This window comes from Eulemur rufifrons, chromosome 7 (genome assembly GCF_041146395.1).
Source record: "Eulemur rufifrons isolate Redbay chromosome 7, OSU_ERuf_1, whole genome shotgun sequence".
In the NCBI taxonomy this organism is placed as follows: Eukaryota; Metazoa; Chordata; class Mammalia; order Primates; family Lemuridae; genus Eulemur; species Eulemur rufifrons.
In genome coordinates this window covers 148,661,197-148,683,790 of record NC_090989.1, presented here as the reverse complement: position 1 = coordinate 148,683,790, position 22,594 = coordinate 148,661,197, and the positions used below count along the sequence as shown (strand labels likewise).

Sequence of the window (22,594 nt, the reverse complement as noted above, 5' to 3'; positions counted from 1 at the left end):
CACAGCACACAAATATTTCCTAAACCCAATCATGCGTAGGCCCTGCCCTCGTGGAGCTTACAGTCCCCTCCTGCGGGTGACAAGATAGGGGTTGGAGCGGGGGCAGAGCTTACCTTCTATCCCGGCCCAGACCCAGGTAAGGGGTGGCAGGTGGGCCCGGTGGTAAGGAAGGAATGAGTGATGGGTTTGTTCGGGGCTGGAGAAAACTGACCAAGTCACAAAGCCAAGTAGGCTCCAGGAAAGTGGGCTGGGCTGGGGGGCCAAGCCAGAAGATGCAGGAGGGCTGGGACAGGCTGGCAGGGACACAGAGCCTTGGGCACACCTGACACTGGGCAGAGCAGCCAGGCCCCAGAGACCACACAGGTCCCCAGGGCACCCCAGCCCCCCAGAGCCAGGTTACATAGCAGCCAGACTAATTTCAGGCCCCCACAGGGACCAGTGGACACAGGTACCAATGCAACTCCAGCCCTGGTAGGGTCCAGCTTCGGAGCCAGCTAAGTGAGAGCTGGAGACTTCAGCAGGGCCAGAAACGGGGGGCTGAGAAGAAGCCAGTGGGGAGGGTGGGGAAGCGCTGGGTTTGCTTCCTTCTCTCTGGCTGTCTCTGAGAACCCCTGAATGTCCTTTCAGCCCCTCCCACCATCACAGGGGTAAGCGTGTGTCTTCAGGCTTCAGATGACCTCTGCCCTCTGCCCTCTGCTCTCTGCCCTGGTCTCAGGTTCTCGGACTCCCCAGAACAAAAAGGCTGGCAGGCACAAGTGACGGAGATCAAGGCCCTCTGGCAGGCTGCCGAGGTGGAACGTGACCGGCTCACCGAGTTTGTCACTGTCCTGCAGAAACGGTAACACATGGTGCCCTGCATCGGGTGGGCGCTGGGCAGGCCTCTCCACGGCAAGGGCCACCGCACCTGAGAGCTTGGCTCCCACGGTGCTGGGGTTTGTTCTGTGAAGTCTGGATTCAGTCAAAAGGCCGCACTCAAGGATCCAGAAGGCCACATGTGGCCCTGAGGCTGCAGGTTCCCCACCCCTCTGGGAGGCAGAGAAGGAGGCATGTGGCCCAAGGCAGTGAACCAGGAGGTATGCTTTTCTCCAGAGGGTTGTCGACAGACTTCCATTCAGATAAATCAGCGCTCCTCACTCAAGTGACTCTTTTGGCAAGAATTGCAGGCGCCCATGCCAACACATGGCCCGACCATGTGACCTCCACACTGAAAAATATAAAGGACACCACTGAGTTTCTGCCCCAACAGGCCGTATCACGTATCAGTCAGGGCTCTTTGGTGACAGACAATAGAAACCAATTCTGGCAAAAGTGGAAAGACACATTTTTGAAAAGTACCGGGAGACTCCAAGGCACAGAGCAGGAGAGGAGCCCAGGAAAGCGCAGGCGTCTTCCCAGTCGGAGCCCTTGGGCAGTCTCCTCCTGGGCCACCGCAGTGACATAGCCGGTGGCTTTCAGTTGCTGGGCCCGCAGGTTCTGGGACAGAAGGTCTGGCTGGCCTGTGCTGTCCCCGTGTCCACCCTACATGTGCGGGCGCTGCCTGGAAGTACCTCCAGGTGCTCACAGAATGCAGGAGTCTGCCCAAGGGAAAATGGGTGCTGTTGCCAAAAGAAGGAGTTAGGGGTGTGGGAAGCCCAGAGCAATGGATGCCCACTACCTAACTGGTGAGAAGTGGTCAACTTTAATTTTTTCTTTTCAAGTGTACATAGAAAGGCTATGAATTTCAGATATACGAGAAAAGGAACATAATAATTCTTTTTTATTAATATAATTGAATTTAATGGATAGTACGAGTCCCTGGTCTATCACATGGCAGAAACATGCTCAGTTCAGGCTTTCTCTCACTTCCCTTGAGTTTCATCTGACTTTGGAGGGGTTTTGTGAATCAATGTGACTCAGCTATCTACCGCCGGATAACAAACCATCCCAGATTTCGTGGCGTCAAACACAATGGTTTGTGCTTTCTCATGATTCTGTGGGTTGGCTGGGTAATTCTGCTCCAGAAAACCTTGGCTGGGGTCACGCATCTGGCCTCCTGCAGCCGGAAGCTCGGCAACGGGGCCTCAGTCCTGCTGCACTGGCCTCTCTCCGTGTGAGGTCGCGTCTCCGAGCCTCTCCACGCAGGGCTGGGATTAGGCGAGGCAGGCAAGACACCTAGGGCACAGCGACTGAGGCACTCACTCTCAGTCATATACAGCAACTCTCTGTCAGCTGACGTCCTTGCCCTTTTTGGGCCCCTGGGTTCATGCTGCTGCTCTGTGTCATTTTGGGGTGTCGGGGAGCTCGCTTAGGCTGTCCCAGGCCCATCAGGCAAGACACACTGTCTTTTCCCCTCTGGATTATTGCTGTCTCCCTGGGCTCTAACAAGAAAAGGGGGCCCAGCCACCCTCTGCACTCAGACCCCCTCAAACCTGGTTGGATTTCTCATCCCAAAGTATAGGACCCTCCTTTCTCAGAGATCCTCAGCATCTCCTCCTCTCCTTACCTGCAGAGGCCGTCTCAGTCTTGCACAGGGGAGGTCTCCCTCTGCCTTTTTCTGCCCCACTCCCCGTACTCTGCGCTGCAAATTCCAGCTGCCTCAGCCCCTCTCCCCAACTCAGGCCCCCAATCCCCTGTTCTAACCCCAGTGAGACCACAGTGCTGTGCTTGGGCTCTCCCGTCCCCATGCTGTCCCCCATGCTGCAGTCAGAAAGTGCCTCTGGCAGAAAGCGGGGGTGTTGGTAGAACTGTGTCCTTCCTTTTTCCTCTCTCAAGTCTGTGTCCCCTCTCTGAAAACAAGTTATTTCTTATATTGTATCCATTTTCTAGTAATTTACAATGGGAGGGGATAGTCTGTTTGGTCTGCCATGGCAAAAGTCAGTAAACTTGTCTCTTTTTAAAGAAGCATGTAGTTGGCTTTGTTTTTAGATTCAACCTGGGAATTTCTGTGTTTGAACAATACAGTTTAGCCCATTTTCATTTTTGCAATATTTAATCACCTTAACTAATATTTTCTATTTGCCATGATTTTTCTTTGTTCCTTTCCCCGCTTTCTTCTCTCTTGTATTGGATCAATCAAGTTTTGTTTCCCTTTCTTCTGTACAAGTTTGGAAGTTATACATTCTCTGTTACCTTAGTGGTTACCCTTAACTGTTAACATAAAACTCAGCAAGTCTAAAGGCAATGGGTTTCATCACTTTGAGCAATAGAATAAATTTAGGAGGTTTTAACTCTGGTTTCTCCACTGTGTTTTTCATGTTGCTGTTTTCTAATATTTCTCTTCCACGTTCTGTTTTCTAACCTCCTGAAATTGAACTCTTCAAGTTAGTCTGGAACATTACGTAGTCAATATTCACTTCCTTTTGCCAACATGTTTATTTATATTTAGTTTATGTATATTCATTCATTTATTTATTTATTTAGAGATGGGGTCTTGCTCTGTTGCCCCAGCTGGAGTGCAATGGTGCCATCACAGCTCACTTCAACTTTGAATCCTGGGCTCAAGTGATCCTCATGTCTCAGCCTCCCAAGTAGCTGAGACTACAAGCATAAGCTACCACGCCCAGTTAATTGTTAATTTTTTTTATTTTAGAGATGGGGTCTCACTACGTTGCCCAGACTAGTCTCCATGCCCTCCTAGCCTCGAGCAATCCTCCCTCCTTAGCCTCCCAAAGTGCTGGGATTAGAGGTATGAGCCACTGCACTGGTCCAAATGTGTTTAAAAATATCTTCACTCATTGTTGCTTCTTGCATCTCATTCTTCCTTCTGGGTTCAGTTTCCCTTTTACTGAGGTGCATCCTTAGTTCAGTTCAGGGGGTGCATCCATGTAAATAGTAAACCTTCTGAGCCTTTGTTTCCTTTTAAATATCTTTATATGCCTTTCTCTTGAATGAAAATTGAAGGGAAATTTGGGCATAGAATTCTAAACTGATGGGTATTTTTTCTCAGTACTTTGAGGCTATTCCATTGCCTTTTAGCATCTTCTGTTGCTAAGAAGAAATCTGCTATCAGTTTGATTGTCATTTGTCCTTTCTCTCTGGTTGCTTTTCAGATGTTCTCTTTGTCTTTGATATTTTGAAGTTTTATTGTAATATGTCTAGGGTTGTGTGTGTGTATGTGTGTGTGTGTGTGTGTATATATATATATATATATACATTTTTTTACTCAGGAATTAGTGTCCTTTTTCAATCCAAGGACTTTTTATTAATATATTGCCAAGGACTTCTCCCCATATGTTGCCTCTCCCCCATTCTCCCTATTCTTTTCATCTAAAATTCCTAGTCCACATATGTTAGACTTTATTATTCTTTTCTCTACAACCATTAACCCTTCTTGATATTTTAGGCTGAATTCTGGGTGGTTTCTTCAAATCTATCATCCAGCTCACTAAATCTCTTCACTGGACTTCATCTACTGTGAATACAGTTATTTCAATAACTGTATTTTTGTGTGTAAACCCTCCTATTCTCTTTCTTATAGCATTTTTTTTCATTAAGATTTCTTGCCATTCACCTGTTAATTTTAAACTTAGTCCTTTAAAGTTGTTCTATCATCTTCATCGTTTAGAACTGTAAGCGATGTCTGGGGACTCTGCCCGCACGGTGAATTATTTCCTTGTGTGGTTTGCATTTTTGTTTTTGTGAGCTTATCTTCAGTGGGACTTTTTTTCTTGTGGGAGCTCTTAGGTTATGAAAATGTTCCTGTGGAGTGATGCTGCATTTGTTTCTGTGGAGCTTTTGGGGTTTCAGCGGTCTCTGATAGTACTTTATGCTAGTTTATTGGCTTAGGATTTCCTGAGCACATGAATGCTGCCCTTGTGTTTCCATTTCTTCTGATTGGCACTTTGCCCCCTTCCGCTCCCCACCCCACTTAAGGTCTTCATAGACTACAAGCTTCCTTACCACTTCCCTGAACTTGCGATGGATATTGTCGTAGTCCTCTTGTCACAAACGAGGTGCTCTTTTGCGGCTTCCAGAATTATGCAGCTCGTTGTGTTAGAGAAGTCCAAGTTTATGTCTTCTGCCTTCATGTTGGCATTAAAACCACTGCCTTATGCTATTATAGAATTTTGACTACTTTCCTATCATAATGTATACTTAACTCATAGCAAAAAGCTTCCTTTTCCAACCCCCAATCCTACATTCTTCATAGATAAGAACTGTTAAAGCTTCCAAAATTTTTTCTTTCCACATCCCATAATATATTTATATATGCATATATATGTGTGTATATGTATATACCTATACATACATACGTATTACATATAAAAAAGTAGACTCTCACTCAACATATCCTTACATTTTTGTGGGAGTATCTGTATCACAAATGCCTAAAAGTGGAATGGCTGAATCAAAGAATATACACATTTTAAATGTTCACACATTATGGCAAATTGCCCTTTTAAAATGAATTAATTTACATTCCTACCAATAATGTGAACTATTGATCCTTTCCCCAAACCTTCACATTTACAAAAAGTTTGATCAATCTTTAACATTTTTGCCAAACTATAAAAGTAATGCTAATGTGTCATTGTTGTTTTTATCTGCACTGCTATGACTGAAAGTGAAGGGGAGCATATTTTTCACACAGCTTTTACATGCTATTTTCTCTTAACTATTCATGCCATTGCACATGCTTTAGAGTTATTTATATTTTTACTTGATATTTAACAGAGCACTTTACATATTATGTACATAGTATTATGTATAATATTATGTATGCCTTCATAAAGATCTTGTATCGTTGTGGGAAATTAATTGTTGGGTGGGGGGAAGCTCCTGATCTGAATATTCTTATCAACATCCCCACAGTTACAGTCTCCACGAAAGCAACATTTTTAACATCAAAACACTCACTAATAATTTGACTACTTAATATTCTTCTCTTCACGCTGGCATTGACTCTATTTGGTCAGACTCTTGGAATAGAATGAAAACCAATTATGAAGTAAAAAGGCAAGTCTTTTAAAATATTTGGAATTTCATGAGGTCGATGCACATGTTGTTGGAGAACTGTTAGAAAAATGGCCAAAGCCATAGACAAAGGAGGTTCTAGCTGGGTTAGACCCAGCAGCAACTGAAGAAGAGAAAACCAGTGAGGCCAATGACTGGTCCAAAGAGCATGATCAGAAGACCAAAGGGTCTGAGAGGTCCTGAGGGTGAACAGACACCTGTAGAGCCCAGGCAGGAGGAGCCTCAGACCAGGTCGGGGTGCAGGAGAGAGAAGGGACTGGCTTTGGTGCGTGTTTACAGGAAAAGCTGTAGAGCCTGCTGATGGATTGGAAGCTGAAGGTGAGGAAGAAAAAGAAGGCAAGGGTGACTCCCAGGAATTCGGGCTGAGCAACTGCATGAGTAATGGTGGCATTTATCCAGATAGGAAAGGCCCATTTTGGGGGAGAAGGGGAGAAATCAAGAATCTGGTTATTCCTGGATTTTGTGGGAATTCATTATGTGCTTTACTGTCTTAGGTGGTGTTTGCTGTTGGTGTATTATTTCCCCTGTTATAAATGGAATATAAAGTTAAAACAAAATATAGGCATTACTGAAATTTATAACAAAAAGTCTCTCCTTCACAGATGAGTCAATAACTACTGCATAGTCCTTTATGTTTTCAGTTCATTGGCTGAATTACATTAGCCTTATATTGATTTGTTTTTAAATTTTTAATTTGTTATAAATTTTTAAATTAAATCATATATTATGCATACACTTTTGCTACCTATTTCACTTAGTAATTTATTGCAGACATTCTCTTCATGTCAGTACATATTCCTTTATGGTTACAGAATATTTTATTGTATGAATCCACTAAAATTTATTCACCATTCCTCTATTGATGGGTTATTGGCTTCTAATTTTAAAATACTGTGTTAAGATGTTTCCTTCTGTTCTCATTTTATTAATACTTTGAGTTTTTAAAATCAGGACTAGCTAATGATTTTTCCAGTGTTTGTTCAGCATCTGTTGAAAGGATTACATGATTTTCTCCTTTAATCTAGTTCTGATGTTGAATCTGATAGCTCTAATGATCCTAGAACTATGTTGTATTATTCTTGTACAATAGCATTGGATTTTGTTGTCTGTCTTTTTACCTCCATTTTTTCCTTTCTTTTCTTTTCTTTTTTTCTTTCTTTCTTTCTTTCCTTTTTGTTTTTTAGAAACACGGTCTCACTCTGTCACCTAGGATGGAGTGCAGTGGCACAATCATACTTCACTGCAGCCTCGAACTGGGCTCAAGCGATCCTCTTGCCTCAGCTTCCCAAGTAGCTGGGACCATAGGAATATGCTACCACACCCAGATAATTTTTCTTATTTTTTTACAAAAAGGTCTTGCTATGTTGCCCAGCCAGTTCTTGAACTTCTGGGCTCAAGCAATCTTCCCGCCTAAGCCTCCCAAATCACTGGGATTACAGGTGTGAGCCACCATACCCAGCTCTTCCTCTATTTTCATTGTGGTAGGTAGGATTCTAACATTCCTGCCCACTGGTATACATGCCTTATTTATTTCCCTCCCCTTGAGTGTGGGCAGAATCTGCGATATGGTGGGATATCATTGTGACAATTATGTTAAGTTACATGGCAAAGGGGATTTTGCAGGTAAAGTTAAGTTGCTGATCAGATGACTTTGAGTTAATTAAAAGGGAGACCCTCTAGGTGGCTCAGACCTAATCACATGAGTGCTGTCAGTCAGAGTCAGAGGAAGCCAGAGAGTGGAAGCAGCAGAGGCACCCTCCTTCTGGCCTGGAAGATATTTCCCTGCAACCACCACGCTGCTGAGAGGACAGCATGGCAGGGAATTGCCGGTGGGCTCTAGGAGCTGACAACCAGCCCCCGTCAATAGCTGACAAGAAAATGGGGACCACTGTCCTACAACAACAGGAAACCAAATCCTGCTAACAACCTGAATGAGCTTGAAAGGATCCCAAGCCTCAGATGAGATGGCAGCCCCTCTGACACCCTGATTTCAGCCATGTAAGACCGCAAGTAGAGAAACTAGTTAAGCCAACCCTGGACTTCTGACCCACAGAAACTGTGAGATAATAAAATTGTGGCAAAGCATATACATCAAAAATTTGTCATTTTAAAGATTACAAGTGTACAATTCAGTGGCATTAATTACACTCACAATACTGTGCAGCTGTTATCACTATATATTTCCAAGCTTTTTCATAACCCCATACAGGAACTCTGTAACCATTAGGTAATAAATACCTAGGCCCCACCTCCCATACCCAGCCTCTAGTAACCTCTTGTCTGCCTTCTTTCTCTATGAATTTGCCTATTCTAGATATTTTATATAAGTTTGAGTCTGGCTGATTTTACTTAGCACAATGTTTTTAAGGTTAAGCATGTGTCAGAACTTCATTCCTTTTTATGGCAGAATAATATTTCATTGTATGTATATACCACATTTTGTCCATCCATTCATCTCTTGATGGACACTTGGCTTGTTTCCACCTTTGGGCTATTGTGAATAGTGTTGCTATGAACACCGTTGTACATGTATCTGTTTGAGTCTCTGTTTTCAGTTCTTTGGGATGGAATTGCTGGATCACATGGTAATTTTATGGGTAGCTTTCTGAGGAGCCAGCAAACTATTTTCCACAGTAGCTACACCGTTTTTTAACCCCACTGGCCACTAGTATACAAGGGTTCCAATTTTTCCACATCCTCACCAACACTGATTTTCAATTGTAGCCATCCTAGTAGGTTTGAAGTGGTATTTATGGTGGTTTGGATTTGCATTTCCCTAATGACATCTTTTTGTGTTGTTATTGGCCATTTTTATATCTTCTTTGGAGATATACAAGTCTTTTGCCTACTTTTTAATTGGGTTGGTTATCTTTCTGTTGTTGAGTTGTAGGAAATCTTTATATTTTCTGGAAATTTTGTATTGTTTTAAGCCACTATTTGTGGCAACTTGTTATGTAGCAGTAGAAAACTAATACATTTACCCCATCATTAACTGTGAAATCAAATTTTTAATAATCTTATAAGAAGCTGTTTGTTTTTTCTATATTGTGGAATAGTCAGAATAACAAGAATGATCAGTTCCTTGAAGGTTAGCTAGAACTTTCCTGAGAATCTGTCTTGCCTGATAATATTTTTTGAAGTTAGATCTTTGACAGCCTTTTTAAAAGTTTATATTTTCTGTGTCTTCTTGAAACAATATTAGTACACTCTCTTGGTTGCTTACAGAAATGAATGAAATAATGCTTATGCAGTACCTTAACATAGTACTTGGTCCATGGAAAGTACTCAAAAAAAGTGTTAGCTGTATTGTTGTTTTAAGATTTTTCTCCTTATCCTGGAGTTCAGGTTATGATACCCAGCTGTGCCTAATGGTGTTTCTTAGTCCATTTTTTGTTGCTATGACAGAATACTACACTCTGAGTAATTTATAAAGAAAAGAAATTTATTTCTCACAGTTCTAGAGGTTGGGAAGTCCAGTATCAAGGTGCCAGCCTCTGGTGAGGGCCTTGCAGCATCATCCCATGGTGGAAAGTGGAAGGACAAGAGAGCATATAAGAGAGAGAAAGAGAGAGGGGAAGGGGGCCAAACTCACGGAACCCACTCCCATGATAACTAACCCATTCCCGGGAAAATGGCATTAATCCATTCATGAGGGCAGAGCCCGCCTGACCTACCCACCTCTTAAGGGTCCCACCTCTCAACACTGTTGCATTGAGGATTAAGTTTCCAACACATGAACTTTGGGGACATTCAAACTATAGCAGGGTGTGTATTCTTTGTAATTCTACCTGGTGTTCATTGAGCTCTATTAATTTGAAAAACTCAGGTCTTTCTTTAGCTCAGGGAAATTATATTGTTTTCTCATTATTGCTTCTCTTCTACTTTCCCCTCTCTTTCTTGAATTTCTGTTATTGGATATTAGATCCTCTGACCGTACTTGCCATATCTTTTACCTGTTCACTAATAGCTGCCATTTATTTAGGTTATTTTGACTCTATGTTCTGGGATATTTCCTACAGTTCATCTTCAAGATCATTGTTTTGAATTTCACCAAAGACCATTTTATTTTTCAGTGCTTCTGATGATTAAGTTCAGAAATGCTCTTTTTAAAAAAAAAATATTTCTAAGAGCTCTTCCTCACAGTTAGCTTTCTTACCGTATTTTTTGAAATCTCTTTGGGAATTCACTAAAGTGTAAGACTTCTCTCTCCCGCCAAGTCTGTGTCAACGGGGTGACACCCTCTCTGATTTTCAGCCTGGTCCCTCTATTAAGCTACCGTCACCTGCTTGTCTACTCACTGCACTCCTGGATCTGCCAGTCCCAGTCACTGCTGTGGGTTCCCTCTGCCCCTGGGGGTTCTGACTTCTGGAGTCATTGGTAGCAGCAGATGGCAGGTGGCAGTGACAGGCAATCTCCATTCAAAACAGTGTCACCCCCTGACTTTCTATCTCCTTCCTTCTTTATGTGCTTTATTTTATGTATAGCACCTACCCCATCCTTGCATCATATACATGTTTGTTTCTTGATTGTGTCTCTCCTGTAAGGCAGGAAGATCCATGAGGACAGGCACTAGAACAGTGCCTGGCACATGTGGACAGTCAGTACATGTTTCATGGGTAAGTGAGTGGATGAATGAATGAGGGAGTGGTGTGGCCTTCTCTCAGGATTGGAGCTCCCTGAGGAAGGCACACAGCCGAGATTACAGTGATTGTAATGCACGTGTTTTCTTTCCTGAAGTGCATTTCTGCATATTCCTTGCTTTACCACAATTAGGTTGGGTTTTATATGCAACTTATTGTATCTGAATTCCTGTAGCACACCTCATAGGTAAGATTTTTTTTAATTAAATACTCAGAAGAAAAAAAAAAGTACACGAGAACTGTGGAGGCCAGGAGTGTTTAAAGCAGAAGAGTTGTGGATAAGAAGGATTCATGCCTCCTTCCCCCAACTAGCCTCAGTAGGAAACAGGGACAGGCAGTTGTGTAAGTCCCCCCATGTGGCAGATTTTCAGGGAGGCTGAGTGCTAGGGCCCAGGACGTCAGCTGCAAGGGCTGTTACTGCTTAGTCACTTCGAATGGCTTCAGCCACTGTCTTCCAACAGGCCAGGCAGATCCACCTCTCACCACTCACTGGACTCCAATCGACAACTCCCAGATGGACAGTGCCTCAGTCTGACAAACTTCTGTTGATACAGACACAGGACCAGACTTTCCTTGTTGCCACTACAAACAACAGATGGAGCTAATTTGTGTGCCACTGCCAAGGCTTGCTCCTTACCCCCCTCCACCCTGTCATCTAGGTGCAGCCTCCCAGACCTTTGTTCGTGCATTTACAGACATGACTAGGTAGGCATGGAAATTTTATTTCATTCATTTTTCACATAAATAGCACTGTGTTGTATGTATTCTTGTGGCGCTTGCTTCTTTCCACCAGTCCTATGGCTTGGAGATTACCCATGTTTACACATACAGCTCTGCTTCACGCTTTTTCACTGCTAGAGTGGGGCTGTCCAGTAAACCTTTCTGTGATGATGGAGATGTCCTGTATCTTTGCTGGCTAATGCAGTAGCCATTAGCCACAAGAGGCTTTTGAGGACTTGAAACGTGGCTAGTGGGACTGAGGAACTGAATTTTTAATGTTATTTAATTTTCATGAACTTTAATTTTAATAGCCACATACAGACATGAGGCTGGCAGCCACTGTGCTGGACAGCACAGCTCTGTCACATTCTATCACATTCCGTAGTATGACTACGTCACCACTGATTTGTCTTTCCCCTGTTGATGGGCCTTTAGGTTGTTTGGGGTTTTTGCTTTCGCAAATACATTTTCAAAGAACATGCTTCAGTCTGTTGTGTTAGTAGCTGTATACTATGTTCGTATGCAGTTTTGTGTTAGCAGTTGTATACTGTTCAAAATTGTTGCCATTGTGTTCCTTTTGACCCTTCACCAAGGTGGAAAGACCACTTCCTTAAACACCGTCAATTTCAATACCGTCATGTGCACGTGTGCGTGTGACCCTTTGTTTGTGTTAGATCTCTGGGAGTTTCAGCCCTGCGGCTGAACCTTTAGTATCACCGGAGTCTGGAATGCCATGCCTGGCCACAGGAAGGACCTAAGCACAAGTCCCAGTGAGATTAAGCAAATCCTTCATGTGAAATAACCACATAAAAAGGTCTTCAAGGCCCGTGAATTTATGATGGGCATATACAAAACAAAACGATAAGCAGAAGGCAATCACTAACTCCAGGAAAAGCAAACAAGTAAGAAAGGAACTGTGATCATTAGTGTGCTGCGTGTTTTGGCTCTGAGGAATTGTCCTCACGTACCCCTGTGGTAGACAGGATTTTGGTAGCCGTGCCTTTTGCTCCCTGCTGTTATGCCTGTCAGTGCTTTATGCTACATGGCAAAAGGGGTTTTGCAGATGTAATTATTGTTATGGGCCCTAAAATAGGAAGATTATCCTGGATTATTGGATGGGCTCAACCTAATCACTTGAGCCCTTAAAAGCAGAGAAATTTCTCCACCTGGGGTTGTTCAGAGAGATGCTGTGGAAGAAGTCACAGAGGTCAGAGAGATTCAAAGCGTTCTAAGGGAATCTAGCTGGCTTGGAAGATGGAGGGGGCAGGGTGGCCTCTAGATGCTGAAATTGACCAACAGCCAGCAAGACACAGTGACCTCAGTCCTTCAACTATAGAACTGGATTCTGCCAACACCCTGGATGGGCCTGGAAGTGAATTCTCCCCCAAAACCTCCAGATGAGAGCCCAGGTCAGCCAGCACCTTGATTTCAGCTTGTGGAGCCTGAAGCAGAGAAACCAGCTGGGCCTGCTAGAGATCCGACTTACAGAGCTGCAAGATAATAGATTTGCATTAAGCTGCTAAATAAGAAAGGAAATGCGATTGTTAATGTGCTACGTGTTAGAACATGTGATTTGTTACAGGTGTGATAGAAAACCGACACACTACTTAATATCAATTTGGCCAAAAACAAGTGCAGAGGTGATTCTGTTTGGGAGGGGGGAGAGTACTAAAATAAACTAAATTCTCATCTTGCATGACAGGAAGTTAAAAGACTATATTTAAATCTTAAAAATAGCAGCATAAGCATCTATAGAAATATGGCAGTAAATATTAAAAGAAACAGCTAAAAGTGTTACAAGTGACCGCTTCTGGAGTGCAGGAATTAGAGTGATGGGGCTGGGAAGGGGCTGCCAATTTTGTCATTTTAGTCTTGGAGAGAACTATATGATTTTTAAATGCATGTTCCTGTCTTACTGCAATAAAAATCAAGAGGACCAAGTCCCTTCCCCACCAGTGTAAGCTGTGCCCACCTCCCTGAGAGCCTGAGCAGGTGGGGTGGGGGCTGCCCTGCCTGCCGGGGGTGTGGCATCCCTGCTGTCTCGTCGCCAGGGTGGAGGAGAGCAACAGCAAGCTGCTGGAGTCAGAGAGGAAGCTGCAGGAGGAGCGGCAGCGCACCGTGCTGCTGGAGCAACATCTGGAGAAGATGCGCCTGGAGCCCGGGAGGGCACCAGCCTTGCAGAGAGCGACCCCCAGGAACAAAACAGGTAGGGGCCAGGGCAGGGGTCCCAGTGTGGGGCTGCACTGTCCAGCACCCTCAGTGAGAGCGTGGGAAGCAGAGCCTCCATCAGGTGGGCTCTGCCTGTGCCTGCCGCTGGGTGGCCTCTTCCCCATCAGAACCCAGCCCCGGAGCTTCATCAGCCCACGGGCCTGCTCCGGCCACCTGTGAGCCCTTACCGTGAAGTGGCAGTGCCTCTGCTGAAGGCCCTCAGCCACCACCTCCTCTGCCACCCCCACCCAGCCCTCCACCCTCTGTCCTAAGCTGACTCGGCTCAAAGCTGGTCTGCGGGGGAGCATGGCAGTAGTGGCTGGAGCAGGAGAAGAGTCCTCCAGCGGCAGTCACGCTGGTATAAGTAGGGCTGAAGCAGCCTCTCCACAGGTTTGGGGACCCAAAACAAACTCCTTCTGTCTTGTGGCTCCACCACCCTCAACATGTAGCTTCCATCTCCTGGTCTAAGATGGCCACTTGAGCTCCCCACCAGCAGCAGGAAAGGAAGACGGGAAGGAGACAACCAGCTCCTTACCTTTTTTTTTCTTTCTTTTTTTTTTTTTTTTTGAGACAGAGTCTCACTCTGTTGCCCAGGCTAGAGTGAGTGCCGTGGCGTCAGCTTAGTTCACAGCAACCTCAAACTCCTGGGCTCAAGCGATCCTACTGCCTCAGCCTCCTGAGTAGCTGGGACTACAGGCATGCACCACCATGCCCGGCTAATTTTTTCCATATATTTTTAGTTGCCCAGCTAATTTCCTCCTATTTTTTAGTAGAGACGGGGTCTCACCCTTGTTCAGGTTGGGCTCAAACGATCCACCCGCCTCGACCTCCCAGAGTGGTAGGATTACAGGCGTGAGCCACCGCGCCCGGCCCGGCTCCTTACCTTTTAAGGTTGCATGCGTCACTTCTGCTCTCATCCCACCGCCCAGGTCCCAGACACAGGAGCACACCCAGCTGCAGGGGGAAGCTGGGGAATGCTGTCCTTGACTACCAGGTCTGTTGCTCTAACACAGTGGCTCTCAAGGTGCCGTCTCCAGACCAGCAGCGTCAGCATCCTGTGGGGCTGGGGCGAGCTGAGGGTGCAGAGTGCCATGGCCAGAAGCCGTCTCTGGGATGGCTACTCCAGGGAGGAGGACGCTCCAGCGTGGAGGGGCTAGGCCCGGTATAACCCCCTCCCAGGCCCTCCCCAGTCAAGAGGCTGCTGCCGCTACTGCGCTGTCTCTCAACACCCCCTACATCCCCCATCCTTCCCCGGCCAAGGATGCTCAGACCCTCATTCTCAGTGCCCAGCCCACGTGAGGTCAGAAGGTTCCAGAAGGATGTGCCAGGAGTAGGGCACAGAGGGGGAGCTGGGGCTGCCTGCTCTCTCCTCTCCCACCAGCAAGGCCCAGGAGCTTCTGAGAGTCCAGGCTGAGAAGGGGTGCTGGGGAATGTGACATATTCCCTCCCGGACCCTGAGGGACATGTCTGCTAGGAGTGTAGTATCTCCAGGCCTTGTGCTCACCTCCTGCTGGGCAGCCAGACTTCCATCCAATGACAGCTAAGCCACAGCAGGAAAACCACTTTGGTCCTGCTTGGACAGTGAGGGGCAACTGCCTGAGAGAAAGTGCCCATGTGGCCTCTGCCACCTGCTGGCCTGTGACATGGGCAAAGCACTGCCCATCTGGGGAGCATAGCCCCACCACCTCCCCCCTCCGCCTGGCCAATCTGTAGAAGAAAAAGACTGGGTTCTGCAGTGGCTGTTCCACTCCGTGGGGGAGACAGACACCTGGGCAGAGATGGGGAAGGGGAGGGGTGTGGCGCGCAGGAACCTGGGAAAAGAGCAAGTGCAAAGGCACCTTGGTGGGGGCTTAGCTGGAGGAGGAGGTGGTGAGGCAGGGGGAGGGGGGAGGGAGTGTGAGGTGAGGCGGGAGGAGCCAGGGGGTGCTGAGGAAGTGGTCCAGTCACACAGGACCTTGAGGGCCAAATGTGAATTCATTGAGGCCTGACAAAGTTCTAGAGGCAAAAACTATTATCCCCTTTTTTCAGGCGAGGAAACCAACTCAGAGAGGCCAGGGGGTGAGGCCGGGTCTGCTGATGCCAGGCGATTTCCTGTGGGCCACACCACCCCCGAGGGCCTTTGCAGCACAGAGTTTTTCCCATGCCGTGATTTTGCCCAGGTTCCACACAAGTTGGACTTTGTCTTCTTTTTCTGAGCATTCTGTCGCCCCTGACCCCAGCCACCACGATCCCCTGCTTCCTAGCATGGAGCTCCTGGCCTGGATGGGGACTGGTGGGGGCCCAGTGGTGTGACAGCATCAGGTGCAGTTGTGGCCTAGATGCTGGCTTGGCCTGCAGGCCAGGCCCCAGGCCCCCCTGGCTTCCCTTGTTGGAAGCAAATTACCAGAAGCCTGTGGAGTGTAAAGATGGAGATGGTGAGACGAGGAACCAGCCTGGTACAAAGCAGGCCATCGGGGCTGGAGCAGAGGCCAGAACCAGGGTCGGGGAATGCAGAGCAGGCATCAGGGAGGGCTTCTGGCGGGAGGCAGCCCTTGTCCTGCACCCAGAGGAGGTGCACAAGTGGGAAAGCAGACACTGGCAATGAAGGGAGGAGAAGGAAGGTGTTAGCATAGGGCTGTGGCCCCATCACAGAAAGTGGCTGCTATTGCCCTGCAGGTCTGCCCGCCTCTAACACCAGGCCCAACCCGACCGGGAGCGAGAAGGACCCATCCTTTGCGCAGCTCTCCAATGTGCCCATGGAATCCCAGATGGAGGAGCTGACTACCAGGTGCTCCCCTGCCCACCTTCCTGAAAGGGTAGGGTTGTCTGGGTGGAGGTGCCTCGATGGGAGAGGGACCATGTCCCTCCCCTGCACGTTTGACTTCTGTTTGCCCAAAAGGCTGGTCCTGCTTGGGCCTGGGTTCTAGGCCTGCAGTTCAGAGGGCAGAGGGCCCCAGCCATGACCCTGATGATCCATAGTTCCAAGAGAAATTTTATCAAGTGTGGGTTGCTGAACCCACTTTCCTTAACTCATTTAAACCCTTCAAGATCAAATGCAGCAATGGGAAAGGAGAGAGGGTGGACCCCTACAAATTAGTACTCGTCCTTGAGGCAGCTGACATTGCTGGGTGCCAGGCCCGGGGCTGTGGGTGGACCCAGACAGGAATCCCACGTGGCGTCCCCCAAGGGTCTGTGGGAAGAGGGGTTGGGTCAGGGAGAACCCTGAGCCCGAAGAGCAGCCATGCTGGCAGCCCTACCCCCAGGGCCTCCGTCCACCCGCACGTGTGCCAGCTCAGGCCACACTGAGCCCTGTCTCCTGTGGTCCAGGCTGGCCATCCAGGTGGAGGAGAATGAGATGCTAAAGGCTGCCCTGGACAGTGTCCTGCGGGGAAAGGAGGAGGACTTCCGGATGTACCACGAGACCCTGGGCCAGGTGAAAGGGGTCTTCCTGCAGGCCCTGCGACAGCAGAAGGCAGACAAGCAATAGGATGACAGCTCAGTGTCAGCCTGGCCAGGGAGGGCAGCCTCAGATCTTGAGAGGATGAGGCTGTACCTTGAGGACTGCATCTGCTCCAGGAAGCCAGCCCGGGACAGCCGCCCGGCCTCTTCTCCCAGAAGAGGCTCTTCAGGAATGACCGAAGCCAACGTCCCAGGCCAGGAGGGCAAAGGAGAAGCCCTGGTGGGACGCTGCAGGGAGCCTGGGCAGGCTTGGCTATAGCAGGAGAAGAGGCCCAGCAGCCATCGGCAAGAGCTCTGGGACAGCAAGGCAGCTGTGAGCGGACAGTTGGGGTCCCTCGGGCAGGTGCTCAATGCCCTTGTCCTAGGGCCTAGCTGGGGGACCCTGTATGCCGGCATGGCACACGGGACAGCCTCGGTGCTCCAGGCTGGGTACATTCCCCCATGCCATGCAGCCCCACCCTGCCCCCAACCCCCACCCTGTGGCCATCCCCACCCTCCACAGACTTGGGGCACCATGCTTTCAGCCACTTTGTCAGCCCACTCCTCAGGGCTCTTCCTCAGATGCCGACCCTCAGACTTGTAATAATAATTATTTTCATAATCACCGCAGCTCCCACCGAGTGAGCATCTACTGTGGAACCCTGGCCCACCTAGTCCTCTAATAACCCAGGATTGCACCCTATTTTACAGATGAAGAAACTGAGGCTCACAGAAAGAAGCTGAGCTGGTATTTAACGCTGACTGACTCCAGAACCAGGGTCCGGCAGTTGAGCAGATGACCCAGGGCCAGTGTGCCCGCCCACACTGGGCAGCTCTGCCCCTAGCCAGCTGCCCCAAGGGTCACCTGCCTGCTCCCCAGGCTGCAGCTGGTGGGTGCTGGTGGCAGAGGGCAGAGTGGGGCTCAGCCAGAGCTCTGGGCAGAAGGGTTTTGAGGCAGTGGGTCCAGGCGAAGGTACGGTGCCACACCCTCGCCGTGGTGAGCTGGGAAGGCTACTTCGGGTAGACCCCAGGCCCCCCATGCCTCTCTGTGATTGTCACAGTGTCACCGCCTCTCAGCTGCAGTTACAGCGATAGGGAAGGGTGGCCCCAAGGAGGTCACCCATAGCCACACACCCCAACCCAGACGCCCTGGCTACACACGTGCACCGCAGGCCGGCACAGAGATGCAGGTGCACACGGACACCTAGCTTCAGGAGCGTGCAGCTGCGTGCGTGTGTGTGGACATGGACACACATCCCCACGTGTGAAGACACAGTCACTTGTGTGTTGCTTGTGCAGCAACACACAGATGCAGGTGCACATAGTTTGAAAACACCCCCTCCCCCAGAAAGCCACCTGGGGCTTCTCAGGCCCTTCCTCAGGGACGTCCCCCACCCCCATCCCCCACTCAGGGAGCCCCCGACTGCATCAGGTAACAGCAAGGTGGAGCGAAGGTCGTCGGGATGAGGTCATGATTCTGATGGTGTCGTAAGGGTCTCTGGGAAGGAAGAGTTTCTCCCTGGCTCCCTGTGAGGGGAGATGGCCAGGCAGAGCACCTGGAGTGAGAGGACCTGTGTTGGGAGGGGACGTTGTGTGACAGCAAGGAGCAGGCCAAACGCAGAGTCTGAATGCCAGACCGTGTAGTGGCACCTTCTGCAGGCAGCAGGGAGCCCCAGAGGGTGACCTGAGTGTGGGGGGTGCAGGCTCTGGTCCTCAGGGGAGTTCCTGCAAGAGAGAAGCAGGCATAGGACCAGCCATCCTTCCTCAAGGTCACCCCAGGGCAGTGCAGGGTGGCGTGACCGACACCCTCACCTCTCCAGAGTGGTTCTGCTGCCCCTCCCGGCTAGGGAGGGGTCTGAGAGAGGAGGGAACATCAGACCACAGACTCTGAACAGGTTGGGGTACCTGGAGCTGATTTCTTTCTCCACTTGCAGTTGTGTGGCCCTGGGCAAGTTACTTAACCTTCCTGAGCCTCCACATTCTCATCTATAAAATGGGGACAGTAATAGACACCTTCCTAAGAGGGCTATTACAGGTGTCAAAGAATAACTCAAAGACATTAGGCTCATTATTAGCTTGCTGTTTATTTCTGTACAAGGAACAGGTATCCATAGATCGATTTCGTCCCACAATAATAAAAAGATTTACATAAGAGAGAGGGGACAGAAAAACGATGGCACAGTAAATCTTGTCTGGACATTTTTGAGTAAACTGGTTAGCTGGCATCTTGCTTCAGCTGACTTTGAATATAAAGATGAGTGTTTCAGTTTACAGATTCTACAGGCAACCTTGAGAGCTTCACTGTGGGGCCATGGTGCTGTGTGCCAGGGGTCCCTGTCACGTCTGCCACCAGCACTCCTGGCTTGGTTAGACCGGGTCTGCTCCATTGCCTCATTAGAATCCTCTGCAGGCTTCACTGAGTTAGAAAGTGTCAAGTGCTTGGAGGAGGCCGCACGCAGTGGGAGCTCGGTGAATGGTAGCTCTTGGTATTGCCTCCGTTAGTTCAGCAAGTGCTGCTGAGCAGCTCCTCTGCCCTAGGCACGGAGGTGCGGAGTGAGGCGGACACAGTCCTCATCTCCAGGAACTCCCAGGTCAGCTGGGGAGAGAGGCAGACTCGGCACAGGTCAGCACTCCGTGCGGCCAGTCAGTGAGTGCCAACTGCATGCAGCCTCTCCAGGCTTGGGAGGGGCCTGGAGGTGAATCTGACTTGTTTCCTTGGGCGCTCCAGGCCCAGTGAGAGGGGCGTGGGAAACAGAGCTCCATGCCAGCACTGTGGGGGGCTGGGGGATACAGAGGTGGCACCATGGGGCCTCCTGCCTGCCCCTGTCCCTGCTGTGGCTCCCAGGCTCCTTGACCAGATCTGGGTGTAGGGGGGCTATCAGGGAGCCGTGTGTCCTTTACCTCTCCCTGGGGTGAAGGGACAGGGAGGGGAGAAGGCCCAGGAGATCTTGGGAGGGGTACTTTTAAGGGAAGAAGGGGATGTCAATGGGGCCAAGGATTGGGGCCCTGAGGAATCTAACCCAGGTGGGCCAGGTGGGGAGTGGCACAGCCAGGTTAGTGCCAATGCCCCCCGCCCCCGGGCAGCAGCACCTGTCCCTGGGGCCCTGAGGATGACCTCCCCATCCCTCAGGCAGGTGGGCAGCAGGGGGGCCGGATGAGAACACCAAGGTCCTTGCCCAGAGCCACAGGGTGACAGTTAAGGAGGGTGCAGGTGCCCTGGAGGGTAGAGGGGCAGGAGCAAGTACAGAGGCAGGTGGTGGAGTGACCTCGCAGGAGGACCCCCCCCTGGCTGCACCCTAGGCAGGCGCTGCGGGTCTGGGTGCTCAGGTGCCAGCACTGACAAGTGAGACCTGGTTGAGCAGTGGATGTGGTTTGGCCACTGTCCCTAGCGGGGCATCTGGGGCACCACAGCTGAGCTGGGCAAGATGGCAGCCTGGCTCAGGCTGACTCAAACACATTCCACTGCCACTGGGCCCCTCTCCTGCTCCCAGGAGCCCAGGGCAGGGTGGCCTGCAGGGGATGCTCCTCTGGACCCCTGTATCCCACTGCCAGAACCAGCCTCCCCTCCCCGCTCCCCGAAAGCCCACAGCCAGCCCTTCGCACAAGAAGTCTTTCCCTCTGCCCCCCTCTGCGCAGGTGTGCTTTTGCCTGTACTGTGTCTCCTACAGCCCTGAGCCTTACAGACAGCACACACACACACACAACAAACACGTCATAAACAACATACAACACAAAACAGGGCCGGGCACAGTGGCTCACACCTGTGATCCCAGCACTTTGGGAGGCTGAGGCAGGAGGATCACTTGAGGCCAGGAGTCTGACGTCGCAGTAAGCTCAGATCGCACCACTGCACTCCAGCCTGGGTGACAGAGAGAGCCCTGTCTCTAAAGGAAAAACAAAACAAACAGACAAACAAAAAACCCATAAAACATATACATGCTGACTCCACACACACAGAGAACTGATACAAAACACAACTGCACACACACACACACACAAACAGAAGCTACATTTTTACTTTGAGCAACAAACAACAACAACAGAAATGTTTGAAATTTGAAAATGGAAAAGGGGCTCTAAGGTTTGAGAGAGTAGGGTAGGCCCCCTCCCCACCACGTCTTTCCCAGTGGCCCTTGTGGCATTTGGGAAGCTGACCCTGGGCCTTGTGTTGGTCCTAGCCCAGTCAGCTTCCTGCCCCTCATTTGTGGGGCACACCAGGCACCTCCCCTCCTGCCACCCTCACACTGTCCAGCCCCAGATCCAGGGGGCTCCCTGGCACTCCACCCCACTTGCCGACCCCACATGCCAAACTCCCTGCAGACCTCACCGCGTGGGGTCACGGGGGAGCATCTCACTGCTGTGTGTGAGTCCTGCCTCTCTGGACCTCTGGAGTCTGGGGTCCGTGGCTCTTTAACAGCCTCTCTTTGTGAGTAATCAGTGAGCTAGACCCTTGTCATGGAGTGAGTCACAAGATCCCCCCAAGAACCCAGCGAGGCCGGGCTGCAGTGCACACACAGAGAAGTGGTTCACACCAGCTCAAGTCAGTTGGCTGAACCTGTTTTCTTAATCCTGGACCCAAACACTCTGCTTCCTTGAGCCATTCTCTTTGAGTCTCTGAGGGCACCAGGCGGATGGCTGGCCTAGGCTGGTCTCAGCCACCCCCTCCCCCCGCCCCGTGTGGGTGAGCAGGGTTCTTGCCCCTGCAGGGCAATCAGTTCCAGAAACATATGGAGCTGACCCAAATGTTTAAGCTCCTGTGCGTCAGTTTCCTCTTCTACCAACTGGGGATAATGGTAAAACCTTTCCTGTGGGTTGTGGTGACATTAAAAAGTGAATCCATGTACATCCTGGCTACTATGGTTAACTTACTCCTCTTCTAACAACTGGGTCCCTCACCAGGAAGCCCTCCGTAGCCCCTGCAGTCTGTCTCAGGTCCCTTCCTTCCCCGACACCGGCCTCCTCCAAGGCCCGTTACCCAGACCACAGCCCTAACCCAGCCCCACACTGTGCAGTGGGCGCTCTTCCTGCTTCTCGGGGTCGGGAACCACCGACACGGACCTCTGTGCCATCTGTGTGGGGTGTGTGTGTCGGGGTCTCCTCACTGCTTCCTCTGGGAGGAAGCTCACTGCCCAAGCACCTAAGTGCAACCCCTCTCCCTGCCCCAGGCCTCACTCAGGCTCTAGTAGGGCCGCTGCTGGCAGGGGAGCGGCACCTTCCTCTCCCACCCTTAGCTGAGCCCATGTTGGGGTCAGGGTGAGCAGGGGCTCCAGGAGCTGTCCCGTGATTGCAGTCACAAAGCTTCGTCTCCCCCCAGGCCCTCCCTTGGAGCACATACATGAACAGGCCTCCACAGACATGCCATGAACACATACAGCTTTTCTAGACTCGGTCTCATTCCAAAGAGGGATGATCAGAGGTTCCTAACCTCTCGGCAGTGGGGCGGGGGGGCGGGGCGGAGGGGGGGCTTCAGGATACCCCTCCCCATCAGGTAGCCAGGGCTGAGGCCTTGGCGTCCCCTTTCCAGAGTGAGGGCCCTGCCCCCGCAAGGAACTCCAGTTGGTTAGGGACATTCCTGTCTGCCCCCACTCCGCCATCAAGAGGATGCCAGCCACTCTTAAGTACCTATTCAAGCCTTGCCAAGTGCCCCTGCTAGCACC

At 49.7% G+C, this 22,594-nt stretch overlaps 1 protein-coding gene across 1 annotated transcript in view; it reads left to right on the top strand.

Moving 5' to 3' along the window:
- Positions 1–17,224, top strand: part of CCDC13 (coiled-coil domain containing 13) — a 67,883-nt gene extending 50,659 nt beyond the window's left edge. Inside the window, exons 13-16 of the mRNA XM_069473496.1 lie at positions 716–838; positions 13,364–13,518; positions 16,176–16,287; positions 16,827–17,224. Of these exons, the coding sequence (XP_069329597.1) occupies positions 716–838; positions 13,364–13,518; positions 16,176–16,287; positions 16,827–16,986 (550 nt within the window). The 3' untranslated portion in view covers positions 16,987–17,224. The remainder of the gene's footprint in view (positions 1–715; positions 839–13,363; positions 13,519–16,175; positions 16,288–16,826) is intronic.
- Positions 17,225–22,594: the final 5,370 nt, after the last annotated feature.